We start from the raw sequence: 17262 nt of genomic DNA on the forward strand, positions 1-17262 counted from the left end.
AACCTCCAGACAATTTTCGTTCGGCGCCGAAACTCAATACGCAGAGGGAACTGTTTCCATGTGGGTTACTAGGGAACATAAGCGGAAATGATACATTGAAGGCCCGCCTCTGTGCAGAAATCTACAAATCTATTGGGTGCTGCTAAACAATATAAGAAGCTCATTGGTTCAAGTCATGCCAATCATCTTTAGTACCCGCCTCCAAGGGGTTTCATTTCCTTTGGTCTCCCAGGTTTAACGTCGTGGTAGAAACTACCGGAAACTTCAAAAGATGTGAATAGATATACAATATAATCTTGGTATTACATGAAGAACCGTTCTTATGTGATTTTTTTTAATAATTTTTTATGGATAAAGTTTTTGTACAAGACGTGCTTTGCTGTGTTTGTATTAATTTGGTTCACTACGATACAGTGTTCCACTTCAGCATGTTGTCCCGGGGACTGTGAGCAGTGACACCACGAAAGACGCTCCTGTCAACAGATTCCTCCAAAAGTTTAGCTTAGTTGTCGTAGCTAATTATGACACGGAAACTACAATCTATTAAAGTATTGGGCGTGAAAGTTTGATTTTTTTTCGTCTTAAAGAATTTTAGTTGTGATTAACACACGTGCGTGGGGGAGCTGTTTGATAAGATCGAGGTCCAACTCAGAGAGGAGACAAACACGCTGGTTAGTTAATATTTCAACAGACACCCCTGATAAAATGACTGAGTTTTCGGACAGCAGCACCAAGACACTAAACTTCAACGTCGGGGTCCTGGGACATGTCGACAGCGGGAAGACGTCGCTTGCCAGGGCGCTCAGCAGCACCGCCTCTACGGCCGCCTTCGACAAGAACCCGCAGTCCCGCGAAAGAGGGATCACCCTGGACCTCGGCTTCTCCTCCTTCACGGTGGATCTCCCTGATCACCTCAGAGACGGCGGAGGGCGGCTCCCGTATGACAGCCTGCAGTTCACCCTGGTGGACTGTCCGGGACACGCATCGCTGATTCGGACAATCATTGGAGGTGAGCACAGAGCAGGTGCACGAGGGGGGTTCCTCATATAGATCACTATGAAGACCACCAAAGAGGCAATCCGTATAGTTTTGAACTATACAGCATTATGGAAAAAGACTATTGTAATGTTTTAGCAAATAAATTAACATAGATGACAGAGACTGAACACAGACACATTTTGTTATGATATCCCCCACGACATCTCCACTAGATTCTCAATAATAAATGTGCAGGGGAAGTATCACCACTCACAACATTCATTATTGATGATTTCCCATGTTAAGAAAAAAAAAATGGTAGAATTTCTGTAAGTTATGGCTGAGTTGTTGTCCTATCTGTCCATCCATTTTCTATACCACTTCTCCTGTTCAGATTCTCGGGGTGCTGGAGCCAATCCCAGACAGGTGGTCAGTCCATCTCAGGGACTGGTGACCCAATCGCATCCATGGACAACTTTGGGCCATCAGTTAACCTCACATGCATGTTTTGGACTATGGAAAGAAGCCAGCGTAGTTGGATTATTCAAATTATTTCAAATTATCGCAGTCCTTGCTGAGCTGTCATATTGAATTATGTTAGACTGTACCTCATCAAGTCAGACAGTGTGCAATGCAACAGAAAAGTAAAATCAGGAAAATAGCTGATAGGCGGGAGGCTAGATTGTTGCCTCATCTAAACTTGCTGTAGTTGTGGATGTGTGTATTTTTACTGAGCTATCTTATTTATTGGAAAGCATGCTGCAGAAGTTTGATATTTTTGCTTTGGGGTGAATGTCTAATTCTTTCCTATGATTCTGAGGCAGACTGTGAAAGATTTTGCAGCATATAAACAAAAAGCTGCCTCACTGTGTGCTCTAGTCAGCACTTTGCGGCTTCTATCCAATACTTGATTCACTGCACTTAAAAATCCATCATCACATAATTGATTTAGACTGCCATCAATTTCATCAGCTTGTGCTTGTTTTCAAGTACTGTGGCATGTTTACTGTAATTTAAAAGCAAAATCTAATAAATTACTAAACAGATGAGTCAAACTGCAGGTTTGAACTCACATTGTATCATTTTTTAAATGACCTCAAATAATATAAAGTAAAATAAAAATTCAGTTTGTTAGTGTTTTTCTCAAGTATTCATGGACTGTATAATTAAAAAAAAAAAACCCATAAATGAGTGTGCAAGAGGCTGCAGTGCCTCCTGAAACTACATGCACACTCTCACTGAAGTCATCCCTGATCCATCCAGCAGGCGGCGCATTTTCCCGCAACAAGCTTGTTTTGAATACATTGACAAGAATGGTTTGAAATATTAAAGGAAACTGCAGTGATGCTGCAGATCAGAACACTCTTTCAAAACAGGAATCCGAGTCTTAAGCATCATAACACATCATAATCAACCCTCAAATTATCTGCATCTCACAGTTTTCCATATCAAAAACACAGGCTTCATACAGTCAGAGCTCTTCTTTAGTCCAGCAAACAGCAAAGTTGTACGACCGAGTGGCACATGCTGTAGATTATGGAGAAAGAAAGGAGTGTGGATTGGGGTATGTATTAAACTTCCCCTCCAGTCCCAGATGGGGAGAGTACAGGAAAGAGAGGGAGCCAAATCGAAGGACAGAAAAGAGGGGAACACAGGAAAGTCAGACTGCCAAAGTCAGGGAAAGGAAAGACAACCAAGTGTGCTGCGGCTCCAGTTTCAACCCTCTAGCCTTTCTTTGCCTTGGTGCACCCCTCCTTTAATTTATCCGCTTGTTCTTCTGTTATTTCAGGGCGTCCGTGTCCATTCTTGTATTACTGTTGTTGATTTCATAGTTTCTTTTGAAAATTTGTGCAGTTTGATCTTATGCAGAAATTAAAAGACAAAAAGTCTTGTCACAGAAAAGTGAAGTTGTTTTACTTCAAATCGTTGCATTTCTCACACGCCCGTGTCGTGCGCCTCCTCTCCCTGCAGGTGCCCAGATCATTGACCTCATGATGCTGGTGGTGGACGTGGTGAAGGGGATGCAGACTCAGACCGCCGAGTGCCTGCTGATCGGAGAGCTGACCTGCCCTCGCATGGTCGTCGTCCTGAATAAGATCGACCTGCTGCCCACTGCCAAGAGACAAAGTGCCATTGAGAAAATGACCAAGAGAATGCACAAAACGCTGGAGAACACCAGGTCTGCTTCAGGAAATGAGTAAATTATAAAAAAAACACAATTCATTTCGATGTTTGGAGACGTACAGTTTCCAAGGTTGATGTGTCAAATCAGCTAATTCATTACACACCTGTCTAACTTTTAGCTCACTTGTGTTATTTATGAGTTTTTTTGCAATTTAAATGTCAAAACGTGTAATTTAAGTGTTTGGGGTTTTTTTGTTTATGTTTTTTTCGTCTCTGGTGGCCAGATTTAAGGATTGTCCAGTGATTGCTGTGGCAGCCAAGCCCGGCGGCCCAGAAGCTTCTGACGCAGAGGAGCCACAGGGAGTACCGGACCTAATAGAGGTAAAATGTGGAAAGAAAAAGGTCTCCTAATATTGTTACTCATAACAGGTCAAAACAGTGTATAAATCATTGGTATGTTGATGATTACAATTTGTTGCAGTGTGACTTGTGTGCAGGATTTAGGGACGCCTTTCAGATTGCAGCCAGCTGAATACACCCGCTGTCTTCCTGTCGTCCCAGTGACGTTTCAGAACCCACAGGGTTTAATTCATGTGCTATTATAAGCAGTGACATGGAAGAGGAACCATTGAAGGCTTAATTCTAGATTAACAAAAATATAAAGGTTTGCTGTTTCAGCTTTCAGTGAAGTAATTCTTTATTACTCTTTTAAATGTCTTCTAATAGATTCTACCTACATACGATCCTATCCTGTGTTAAGTAGGCTGGTTAACATTTCACATTGTGGTTTGTCAAGCTTTGTATCTGGACCTGGTACTTTACCTGAACAGGTCATGCAGGTTTCCTTTGGATCTATGGAGTCGGATCAGCACCAAACCACAGCAGGACTGTGTCAACTTTCAGTGTTTATCCTGGATTGATGTGTGTCTCATGATGATTGGATGTTTTATTTGTCCACTGCAGCTTCTAAAGAAGCAGACCTACCTCCCTCAGAGAGACCCTGGCGGCGCCCTGCTCATGGCCGTGGACCACTGCTTCTCCATCCGCGGTCAGGGGACAGTCATGACCGGGACCATCCTGCAGGGGTCGCTGGCCATTAACGACAATGTGGAGATCCCAGCACTGAAGGTACACCCCAGGAAATGTGCATGAATTCAGATTCTCAGACGTTTACATGCAACCACCTCTCTGGAGTGTTGGGAGAGCAGCCTCGGAGACCGCAGCCTTTCGGAAGTTCAGGAGTTGAGCCGGCTGTGGGCACGCAGAGGGACGGATGGGCTAGCTGGGTTCAGAGGATGTGTCAGTTTAATTTGAGGGAAGGATGAGGGAACTGGGGGGTGGGTTGGCAGAACAGGACCTGGGTAATTTAGACCAGATGCAAACCTCTGGCTGAAGGACCGGCGGCCTCTGTGTGCAGTTATCACGCTCACCTCTTGGTGGCAGCATGTGGCCAAATTCACACTCACTTGAAAAGAAGCCTTAATCTGACTGACTGATGGGGATTTTATCAGTTTGATAGACAACAAAAAACAACCACAACGACTCAGGTTGTCAGGAAAGGGATTAAGACTGTGCCTTGGCAGATGGATATAGACATGTAGGCAGTCAGATAAACATCTTTTAATTGTCTCTTTGTACAGTTGTGAGTTTTTGGAGATGCATCTGTCAATAAAACATGGCAGAGAAATAGTTATGGATGGTTTTTTTTTTGGTTTTTTTTTTTGCAATTTGATGAAACATTCTGATTAAAGTTTCACCAACAAACAAATGACTGTTTGTTCATGAATTATTTATTAAGAAATTACCCACACAGTGAAACCGTTTGACATATGTTGATGCAGTGAGATGGCGAGAAGAGGAGTGTGAATTAAGTTTGCAGAAGCTGTTTCAGTGTGCTTGTATTCCTTATCATGAACATACATTCATTACAAAACGATGCATTCATGACTTTTCTACACAACTTTGCATATTTACCTATTCATGTACATCAATTATTACATATTATTCTACCAACACATCACGCCTGCGTGTCTTAATTTGTGCTATTTGTCTCTGTCTCTGCCGTCAGGTGACCAAGAAGATCAAGTCGGTGCAGATGTTTCGGAAGCCTGTAAACGGGGCCATGCAGGGGGACCGCGTGGGTGTGTGTGTGACACAGTTCGACCCCAAGCTTCTTGAGCGCGGCGTGGTGTGCACCCCCGGGTCCCTGCGCACCCTCTTTGCGGCCGTCATCTCCGTGAGGAAGATCGGCTACTTCAAGGGCTCGCTGTCCACCCGGGCCAAGTTCCACATCACAGTGGGTCACGAGACCGTCATGGGGAAGGTGACCTTTTTTGGCCTGCCGCCCGCGGCTCCCCCAGACGCTAATCCACCTCTGCCGTGCTCACTAGAAACCCCCTTCACCTTCGACAGGGAGTACTTCTACCAGGAGGAATATGCGTCTGGTCAGGGGGACGGGGGTTCGGGGTCGGACCCCGAGCAGTGGGCCTTACTGGAGTTTGAGCGGCCGGTCACGTGTCCTTCTCTCTGTCTGGTAATCGGATCCAAACTGGACACGGACATCCACGCCAACGCATGCCGGCTCGCTTTCCAAGGCCGTCTGCTGCATGGGTTCGAAGACAAGAACTACGCGGAGACGGCCCTGCCTCAACTCCACATCTGCAAGACGAAACACAAGGAGGGACAGGTGGAAAGGGTGAGTGGAGGCTCAGGGACCTGTGCGCCTTTTCAAATTCTGCACACGAATACCTGAACTCTGAAATGCTGTCCTGTCTCCCCCTGCTCCCTCTATCTCCTTTTGCTCTTTTCTTCTGGCTCTGGCTGCTTGGATGTTTCTCATTGCTGGCGGCGCTGGAGCATGCCTCGCAGACAGAGCCCCTATTGTATATTCATAAACAGACACGTACACACAAACAAGCATGCAAATGCAGCCCGGGGTGAGGAGTCTTTCAAGGCATAGGTGGTACGCATGCCTTAGCATGTGCTGTGACAGAGGTTCGTGTGGGTGGCCGCCTGACGCCACCGGGTCCCGTCTAGCTGTCGGAGGCTGGCGCTGTTTGGACACACCTGAGTGGCACAGGATTACACACATGACCAGGAGTTCACTCAGCCCCTGCCTCGCTCCGAGCATCTCTCGTTCTCTCTCTTCCTTACACAAATGATTCTGTTCATTTGGGGAAAAAAAGAGAAATGCAGAGGTGATGGTTTATGGTGACACCACCGGGACTCTTGTTTTGTGTTTGGGGGTGAAGGCGTTGGTGATGATGACTCCTGTCGTCTCCGTGTTAAAGTTTGTCTGGGTGGACCTTTGAGCCGGGTCACATCTGGGTCACCGGTCAAGTGTGTGAACTCGTTTCCTGCCCTCGCGCCTCGCGCTGTCGACAGCTCCGCTCACCGAATCAGCGGTGGAGCAGCAGCGTGCATGTAATGAGTTCAGACGGTGGTCATGTGACGGCGCACACGTCGTTCATCCGTCTCCCAGAATGAGGCGGCTGTGTTTCCAGACTAAAAGAGTTTCCTCTTGTACAAAGAACACATTACTGGCATTGTTGAGATATGACGGCCTCGTCCAGTCACAATTCATACGGTCCGTCAGACGTGTACAGCAACTGTATTTTTTTTCTTCTTCTTTTTTTATCAGTGCATCAGTCACGCTTGAGGGACATCAGGGTCAAATGTTCAAGAATGAATGAGGGTTGGGAAGAAGACAGAGGAAGAGCTGGTGGTGGGGCTGAGTCGGAGACAGAGCGGTGCCCTCCTGTTATCAGATTAGTAGCGGGTTAGATCGACTTAGTGATGGATGATAAGCAAGAAGTACAAGCAAATATGAAAGAGGGAACGCGAGACAGCCAGGCGGCCAGTTTCAAAGAATGCGGCCGTTGCTGAACGGCGTAATTGATAAGTGCACAAGACCAGTTTTACTTTACTGAAATATGAAAGATGAATGAAATCATGAAACCTCTAAAGAGCATTTCCATTGTGAGTCACTGCAGCTCATTTGAACTCTCTCTCTCTCTCTCTCGCTCTTCTGCTCAGGTGACGGACGACTACACTGTGATTGGCCGCAGCCTGTTCAAGAAGGAGACGAACCTCCAGCTCTTTGTGGGCCTGAGGGTCACGCTGTCGACAGGGGAGAGCGGCGTCATCGAGGGCGGGTTCGGACAGAGCGGCAAGTTCAAGATCCGTGTTCAAGGTGAGTTCTGAAGTGACTGAGGCTGTTACTGCAGTCGAATCGACCGACGCTCGCAGCGCCCCGTCTTTGTGTTTTATTGTGTCGATGCGTGTAACTCAGAACATCCTCAAGCAGTTTCGATTCCTCTGTTCTTTTTATTGGCTTCTGGTGAGTCCAGAGCTGGTAAAGATGTTTTATTACAAAACACACATCACAACAGCTGCTTCATGAAAACAATGAGGGAGCGTGAAGAGCGGCCAACCAGGATGTAGGACTTTCATTTTCTTCCTCTCAGCTTCGGTCCAGACCAGGAAAGTGTTGACACTGCCAGAGGACTGGAGTTCGGTCCACTTCATTGCAAACTGGTCCTGCTCAATTGAACTCTGAACAAACTGTCAAAAGACCACAGAATAAACTGAGCACAGGCGGGTATTTCAGAAATATTTGTCTGTTTTGTAGCTTTTTTTTGGTACTGTTGTGTATCTACTGTTGATTTTCCAAAGTTCTCAACTAGTCCGTTGTAACCACAGTAACCCCACATTTCACATTTCTACAACTCATTATTGTGGTAGACATCATGAAAGGTTTTTTTTTTTGTTTTTTAACGCACTTCATGCATCAGAAGCGCTCCAAATGTGCTCACTGTTTACACGATATGGTGTAAAGTTACAAATGCCAGTTGGATTAAAGGACAAGTTTTTCTTTTGTGTTTCCGCTTTGGTTCAGATCAGAGAACTGCACCGCCGCTTTCATCAGATCAAACTCATAGGGAGTTTCAATAATATGGCCTTTTTTGACTTTCCACGAGTCTCCTTCTTTATCAATTCATGCACAGCTTAGGGGCTCGCACACAGCCTTCAGGATGTGGTAGGCCCGACCTCTGGAGCCGCATTCCCAGGATTCCTCCGGGGATCGCCTGTGTTCCGGGGGAAGTCTGAACAGTGTTTATTTTACCTTCTGTTGCTCAAAACCCGCGAATCCACACCGTCGGAGAAGAGAAAACAAAAACATTTAGTAAGAGGACCTCACCTACATCCTCTTCAATGCCTTGATCCTGCATACTCTCCAAAAACACAAATACTACCGTGTACACTCAGTTGTGTCTCGATAAGTTCAGAACTGTCTGGTTTGGCCATTTGAGATGCAACTCTTAGAAGGTATTTGAATTTAATTGTTTATGAAGTTTCACAAAATTCCTCCTCGTGCATAGATATTAATTCCATGACAGATATGAGGTTAGATTTTTTTTCTCCTGATTTCTCTCCTGCAATCACTGGTGCAATCCTTTATGTCCCACTTTCTCTTGAACTTTGCCAGAGTGTGCATGTATAAAATAAAGGGACTTAAAAGGGGAAGCAGTGTGTCTGTTTTCATGCAAACTACACTGGATGTTTCCTCTTTTTCTAACAGCTGCTAGTAGCTGGATTTTTTTTTAAGAGCTGCCCCTAATATTTTTTTTACATCTCTAAAAACTTTTCAAACAATTAATTAGTTTGCCTTCGATTATAGAATCAAGTGTCGGGTTCTTTTCCCATCTAAACATTAATTAATATTGTTTTAAAAGTCCTAAACTCAGACACACAACTGCTATTGTTGCGGCACAAGTATTCCTTAGTAATTGAATTACTGTTGTTAAATTGCTTTGTTCACAGTGGTCGTTGGGGACCAGCCAGTTGTATTTCTTCTGCACTCCTCCTGCCTGTTTAAGGACAAAAAGCAGCAGGATTTGTTCACTAATGTCAGATTTGACTCATATTTGATTCTTGAACACTGCTGATTTTTTGCAGTTTGTCTGACCAACACGATGCTGGATCAATCGAAAACATGTCCAAATCCTCACATTAATTAACTCACTTTGATTTTTACATCCTGGTATCTATTACCCTTGCCATATTTTATATTATGATGTTTTTCAGTCTGAAAATATATAACAACTGACTGGTTGATAAATGTGTATAAAAGCACTCCCTGTGTGACACCAGAACTCCACTTGTTTGTGATTGGGTGTGAGTGTTCTGTGGTGACAAACGGACGTTTTCAGCTGATCGTTGATAACAAGAAGAAATTTCTGGCTTCGCTGCAACCATAACAACCCTCACACTGGCATAACGATAACACGAAGAATGCTGGCGCCGCCGTACGTGAGGTTAGACAACCAGCGCGTGAAGCGACGAACCCGAAACACTTCTTACCTTCCGTGTGCTTGAATGGCAAGCAGCCAGCCTCCGTCCGACGGAGGGGGCAGATGGGACGCACGAGGAGGGCCGGCGGCGCGTGCACGAGCAGCGCCACACAAACAACTTCACACGAAAAGGGCCGAGTGATGATGAGTCTGAGTCTAAACAGATAGATGAGACAAAACATGGTCTGCACGGTTGGGCGTACAGCAGAGACTGAGAGCCGCTTGTCTGCACAGTTTCATCAGTTACACATGGAGGTTAGAGGCATCTGCAAATCTCGGGGTCAGCGCTCAGAAAAACCCGCTGCACACATAACAGGCGAGAAATGATCCGTGTCATCCATCAGATACACCGGCTGACACGGGGATGTTGACGCACATACTCCACGTAGCGCACACTGCATCTCTTATTTTCATCACGCAGCAGCCTCGCTCTTCATAATGCCAGTTGTTTTTTTTAAAAAACACTTCTTCTCTTCTTCAGAGGGCCTTCGCCCAGAAACCATACAGTTGCTGTCCAGCTCCTCCAAGAAGAAAGGGAAGGGCGGAAGCAAGGGGGGAGCAGCGGCCGAAGAGGAGCCGAAAGCAGACTCTCAGCCCGTTAGCATTCACCTGCATTTCAAGCGTTACATCTTTGACCCTCATAAGAAGATGGTGCAGTCTTGACCTCCGCCGCACACGTTTCAGACGGTGCTAGCGACAGAGAGGAGGCGGCTTCAGGCGTCCCGTCAGAGTGGGGGGAATTCTAGGCAGTCCATCGGGGCGCTCTGCTCTCAGCTTTCATTTGCTTTTTTTTTTTTTTTCCTGTGGACTGAGGCCGTCTGCTGAAGTGCAGTGGGTGTGGGAATCTTCTGAAATGAGCTGGACTCCATCCCGTTCGCTCCATCATGAGGATAAAATCTGCTCTGATCTTCTGATTTTTTGCATTTGATAATTTTTTTTTTCAAATCACTTCCTTTGATCATTCTTTGTTATAAAGTTTCAGTCAATACTTAAAACAAGTAACAGACTTTTCTTGAGCCAAAGCTGTTAGCGAGACACACAGACTCGAATGTCCTGCCCAGATCTTCTCTCAAACTGTAAAGAAAAAAAGATGTTATTCTATCAAATCTGTGTCAACTTTTAAATCATCAACTTCTGCTTTGACATACTAAGTGCATTTCATTATTTCTTTTTTTTTTTTTTTCTTCAACGTTTTTCATCATGTAGCACTTGATGCCTGAACAATGATGGTCTCTCTGCTGGATTTCACTGGAACGCAGATGTTTTTATCCAAACAAATGAAACTAGCTGGATGTCAAACCTCCTTCTCCGACTGTTTATTTGGCTTTGACCATTAGTAAAAGGTTATTTAAGAATAATCAACCCAGGTGAAAACACAGTACCTGTTTGGCTTGAGAACATCCGACTTATAATTTGATACCGTAATATTCTGCTTTATACAATTTCCCTCTGGCTTTATCAAACTAGTCGGAATCTACTAAAAATGGTAACAATGGTACAAAAACTTTAACTTAAAAGGCTTTAACATTCCTCTATGCATATTAAAACTTCAAATATGTCCCTTTATCATCTCACAGTTTATCATCTGCTCGCACAATTTCTTCTTTAAAAAATTTGTGAAAATGAAATATTTTTTGAATGATCCGTGAGTCGCTGGACAAAGACAGGCAATGTTTGAAAATAGTGGGGAAATCAAAAGGGGGCTCATATTAGATTACCGCCGATTACATGCTAGTAAGTGGAACAAAAACTGTTCAGACATACATATATAATGGATTCTCTCAGCTTTCCACATGTTTGCATGTATGAACACGCATCTGTCTTCTCTGTGGTTTCACCAACTGGAGGTTTGCAGGATGCTGCAGCAGAGCCCAGAGGACTGGTGAAGGCAGAGTCCATCCTGAACAGGCCACAGAACACACACACACACACACACACACACACACACACACACACACACACTAACATTCACAAGATACAAATTAAATCCCAATTAATGTTTTTGAACTATGATGGAAAGAAGTAGTCAAAATCCACACATGCACAGGGAAAACATGCAAACTCCAAACGCCAGAACCGTTTTGCAGTCTGGATTATCAAGCAAAATGATCACATTATTTCTGAAAAGCCACAAAGCGTCCCGGGACTTCTTACAACAGGAACAAATGTTTGTACATTACAGACAAAATCAATTAGTTACGTTACTGTAAGTTTTGAAGTGAAATTCTGTTGTCTGTTTTTCTCTTCTTGCAATATTAGACATTTTAAGCAGTTGAAATGTGTATGATTTACCCTATGAATTATCATTCTCAATTTATTTTCACCTGAATCATTTATTTCAAAAAGAGTAAAAAGGGAAAAGTGTGACTGTAGTCGTCCGGTCCCTGAGAACAAAAACACTCTGACCTGCGCACTCTTGCATACATGTGTTTGTCGTATCAGACTGTGTGTGTGTGTGTGTGTGTGTGTGTGTGTGTGTGTGTGTGTGTGTGTGTGTGCGTGCGTGTGAGCGTGCGTGTGTGTGTGAGAGCAGGACACTCGGTATGTAGCAGATGATGTCAGCAGCGCGTCGCTGTGAACTGAGGGGACACTGGAGGGATTGTTCCTGTGACTGACAGTCCTTTTAGTCTTATCTCGTCTCCGTCCTCTTATAGAAAACTACACAGAAAAAAAAAAAAATCAGCTGCTTTTCTCTCCCATGTCTCTCCGATTTCTTTTTCTGTTGCTCTGCCCCCATTCCAGTCCTCATCCATTCTTCAACCCTGCTCTCCGTCCCGATACCGACCACGTCGAGTGACGGCAGTCACTTTTCACTGTCCTCAACATTTCCTTCATTTTAATAAATAATCCGTTAATCTTGTGAATATTTATGTCAGTCCTACAGTATAATCATATCCTTATGTTATCATTGCATCGTTTTGTGTAATTTATTGTCGTCTTGCATCAAAACATAACTGATACCCGAATTTACGCCATGCTTGAAAAGAAGGCCATTACTCTCCTGCTTCTCGCCCTGATAAAGATCCTCCCGTGTTTCATTAACACAGACGTGGGACTCCATTTCTGGCGCTGCGCTTTAACATGCATGCTAATCCTATTGTGCGTGTTGCAGAGAAGAAGAGTGAGACGCTCACCGTCCCCTTTGAGCTTAGGTGAGGAGGTTTGGCCGGACTGAATAATCTGCTTTCAGAGCCGATTGTGGCGCGAGTGAAGAGACAGACAGGCGGGCGGGCCGGCTGCGAGGCGGCAGCTGGGAGCGTGTTCTCACCTCAGGACCTGGGAGCGAGATCAAGCCTTCCTCTGAAGGCAGCTGCTGCATTGGCTGTGAGGCCCGCAGCTCATATTGCTGATGATGATTTCCCATCAGGCTTCCTGTATCCTCGTCCTTCTAACCCTACTGTCCTCATCAAGCGAGATAAGACACAACGCTGCTGGCTTTTCCTTCAATAACCTTGCTTTTTCTTTTTGTTCTTTTTTTTCCCTTGTGACCTCCGGGTCAGCCAGGAGTCGGGGGTCATCGTCTGAGCTCCTGAATGTTTATAAATGAGAAACACTGATGAGCGCTGATAAGACAGGAGAAAGAAAAAGAAGGCCGAGCATGGCGGCTGGATTATTGACAAGCCAGAGGAGAGAAGTGGTTGAAGGCAGAGCAGCCTGAAAAGACTAATTAGCAGCTATTTGACTGATAAATGGATGCAACATTAATTAACAATCTAACCAGTGGGGAGGCGGTTCGGCTCTGAAGATGCTCTGTTTCGCACCGATGCGTCACTGACTAATATAGCCCACGTTTTACTGTTCAGTGTGTTGTTTTTCTTGCTTGAAAACAGTTTCAAAAGTACATTTTTATAGCTTCTGTGAGTATCCCGTATTTCCATTTTCACAGTGTCATCATGTGACGGCAGAAACTCCACCATCAGACAGCTCCATCGTCCTAATGAGAACAGTCGCAGATAGAATCAGCCTCGGTGCCCCCCACCCCCCCACCCCACTCCTCTGAGCCCCTGCATGCAAATATAATTAGCTATGATTAAAATGGGCATTGTTTAATTAATGCCACAGCAGCCTCTTTCAATCGACTTTTCCATTTCCGGTGCTTCTTATCTCCAATCCTCTCATCGGCTGTGTCTTTCTCCACGCTTTGTTCCTGACATCTGCCTTTTTATGAATCATGGACGTAAATCTTAACCTGCGCACAATACTATGCCGACACAGAATTATATAGATGGTTTAGTTTTTTGGGGGGGAAATTTTTTCAATGAAAACAATACAAATGGATCTTTAGATCTGTAATAATAAAGAGTCAATAGTGCTGAATTTTGTATTGAAAAGATTGAACTTAAAGCAGCTGAATGTAATTATATTAAATTGTTTATTTTGTATTTTTTTACATTCTTATTTAAATCATATTATTGTGCTTAACTTAAGAAAAGGGAGAATTGATCTTCAGTGAAGACAGGATACAACCTGGACAGGTCAGTCCATCACAGGGAAAACACACAAAGACTGACAACCACACACCCGCTGCTTACAGCGACCAGTTAACCTCAGAGGCAAGTTTGTGGGCTGTGGGAGGAAACCGGATTATTCCCCCCCCCCCAAAAAAAAACAAGCACACACTGGAAGCACATGAAAACTCCACAGAGGCAGCTCCCAACTCGTTGTGAAACGGGAATCTTTAGTCAGGCTGCTCAACATTTTGCCGAATTTTTAATTTATTGATGAATGTTTTTTGTTGTTGAAAAAAAGTCTTGTGCTGTGAAGCCAAGCGGTCGACCTAACACTCTGCCGGGCCTTCCATGAAACACACCTTGATAGAAACATTCACCAGTCGGCCACATTGTTATGACCCGTATGTGCATCCTGACTGCAGTCACACTTTACACTTTACATCTAAACAATCTTCTGTTTTTGTGTTTGCGTCATGATTTTAAGGTTTTTTTTCTGAATTTTCTTTAATTCTTTAATTTTTAGCATTGTTCCGAAAATAATTCATGCAATCACTTGTTTGAATTGATATCATTGTTTCTTCTGCTTATTAAAGAGACAAATGATCTGATCTGTGCTGCTGTGAGACAAGAGGAAAACAAAAAGGCTTTTAAACCCATCATCGTTCTCCATTTATCATGAAGTTGTTTGCATAACTCTTCCTGTCTCATTTACACGAACGAGAAACAAAATGATGCAAATGCATACATTGGACACACACACACACACACACACACACACACACACACACACACACCCCTCTGTGTGTTGCCACTGTCATCCTCTCACTGCTCCCTCATCACCTCAGGCTGAGTGGACAGTCAGTGAAAGGCTGAAGAACGACACTCCGTCATTTACAGCTGAGCTCAGGAGAAAGCGGTCCTTTAGGTCAAAGGTCAGCCTGTAAAAAAAAAAAAACAAAGGTTAGCCTTTTTTCTGGGTGCCCGTTGACGTTCGTCACCCCTGATCCTACACAGAGGAGCGAGGGAGGCACTCAAACACCTGCAGCTCAGACATGAAGAAGAAACAATGGAAACAGTGGAAGAATGAAGGCAATCAATAGAATTATGAGGAGCAGAATGAATAATGTCTTGTACGGCCCCTCATAGATCTCCACACTGTCTTAACAATTCATACAAACCACACTCTGTCACGACAGATTATTTTAATGGTTGAGTTTCAGTATCAACCTCTTAAATCTGGCACAGTTCAAATTTTTTCTGCTCTTCAATTGGAAATAGTTCAAAACTTTTCGTCAGTGATTAATCTGAGGAGAGTAAAACCTGAAAGTTACACTGCTGTTTATTAGCAGAGTACATAAATTAAAATCCAAAATGACTCTTTAGTCTCAACAAAATCATATTTCCATGCCGGGATTGTCTTTTTATGTGTAACGTGAGTTTCAGTAAGCTTGTAGTTTTATCGCTCCTTAAGCCATCAGCTCAGAATACGGCCTCAACTATTGTTAAATGACAGGAATTTGGTTGGAGTTCCTGTGGAGCTCCAAAATGTTTCCAATAATTATGTTAAAACAACACCATAATGAATTTGAAGGAAAGGCCTGCAGCGGTTCCCTTTGTGGCGTTCTGTTACTGCGGAGCCGGCTTCAGGCTGCGGGCAGGAGGGTCTGAAACCGGGGGTCCAGCGGTGGAGCCGCTGCCGCCGGGGTCACGTGATGCGAAGGGTCATGTGAAAAGTCACTTAAACTCTGCTTAACCTTGTAAAGGATGTCAAATCCATGTCAAGTGTTCTTGGATTTCCATGCCTGTTAAGCGGCCTAATGAAATGTCTCCAGGTTGTCTTGAGGAGTCCATCCGGGCCGCTGCCACTCGGAGGTAGATGTTACGCTTCGATTAGTCACCAAACATGATAGTCCCAGACAGAAGAAGCCCGTCCTAACGCGCTCCGCATGTGTCACGCAGTTTCTGCTGTAAGTTGTCTTTATCTCATCAGTCCTAAATTTGCAGAATTATTCAACTCTCAAAATTAAAAATGTGTCTCCATTTACTACAGCGTGAGCAAACGTCTCCACAAAACATCAGAAGACTGAAAACATGAAGGAAACTGAACCCACATATATTTTTATTAGTTGAATCAAATTTATCTCTGTTCTTCACTCAAATTTGCAGGATTAATGAAATGAAATTATTTCTCCATTTGGCTCTCTTCCTGCTTTCCCCTGATGAAAATATTGCTCTTGTTTACAGCCGAAGGCATTTAAGTTATGTCTGTCTGCTCGGTGGTGTAGAACAGGAAGTAAACCCTGACTCTGGAAACGGCAACATCAATCCATCCATCCATCCATCCATCCATCCATCGGTTTTCTCTTTCACACCCTTTATTGTTGATTTGAAACTGTTTAGTAGGTGTGAAAGAACATTAAAGGACAGAGCTGTATTAGTTTTTAGAAGGAGTGATCGACTGGAAAATTCAAGTTTTTATACAAATTCCAATTTGAATTCTTGCTAGTTGTTCCACTGTGCTCATATGGGACAGCTATGAAGTGGTGCAGCAGAAAACCAAAAGCATACTTTGGATTTCAGCCTCAGGAAGCCACAAATAATTCTTTAACTGTCAGTGAAAAAGTGCTTCCAGATTTAGAGCTTCTTTACTACTATGCTAACAGTATTTTAAACCCACACAAAACTCAAAACGACTTTCTTTTTTTCAGGCAAACACAAAGTTATCAGATTAAAGATTATTTATTGTGCCCTGAGGCCTACACTGCGCGTACTTTAATGGGTCTGTGTGTATACAGAGCTAATCCCAGACTGACAGTGTCGTTCTGATGGGCCGGGGGGCCTCCGCATCTGCAGGGGGAACCAATCGCGGCTCTGGTTCTGCCTGGGACCCGTCTGAAAGCCCAGCACTTGTCAAGCTGGCCCAAACACTGGCTGATGGGGCTTTTAGAAGAGCGGCGTGAGTGACGGAGGTTTAGAGGAGATCTGACACTGCGGCCTGTGGTGCTGCTGTTTATGTATGTATGCTCGCCCTCCAAAAACTGTGTTTATGAAAACAGTGGCTCGCCGCCCATCTGATATAAACCCCGAGGCTGGGACAGGGACAGCTCCTCCGAGAGAGCAAACAGAGACAGGAGGACAAAGACAGAGGGGGGGGGGGGGGAGAAAAAGACATAAAAGATGGACAGCAAAACAAACCGAACGAGAAAACAGATTTGGTGTGAAGTACCTCTTCGAATGCTCTCTCCTTTGTTTCCCGCCACAGTTTGTCTCCTCGACTCTTTCCCCAAAATGTTTTCCACAAAACTCTTCAAAAAGTAGAAACTACTTTGCCTTCCTCACTAATCCTCTCCTTCCTT

At 44.3% G+C, this 17262-nt stretch overlaps 1 protein-coding gene across 1 annotated transcript; it reads left to right on the forward strand.

Moving 5' to 3' along the window:
* The first annotated feature begins 395 nt into the window (after positions 1-395).
* eefsec (eukaryotic elongation factor, selenocysteine-tRNA-specific) lies at positions 396-11263 on the forward strand. Its single transcript, XM_030091427.1, has 7 exons — positions 396-1009; positions 2950-3157; positions 3387-3483; positions 4066-4230; positions 5171-5797; positions 7138-7294; positions 9937-11263. Exons 1-7 carry the CDS (start codon positions 706-708, stop codon positions 10116-10118), a joined length of 1740 nt encoding a protein of 579 aa, XP_029947287.1. The 5' UTR covers positions 396-705; the 3' UTR covers positions 10119-11263.
* Positions 11264-17262: the final 5999 nt, after the last annotated feature.

This window comes from Salarias fasciatus, chromosome 5, assembly GCF_902148845.1.
Source record: "Salarias fasciatus chromosome 5, fSalaFa1.1, whole genome shotgun sequence".
Lineage (NCBI taxonomy): Eukaryota > Metazoa > Chordata > Actinopteri > Blenniiformes > Blenniidae > Salarias > Salarias fasciatus.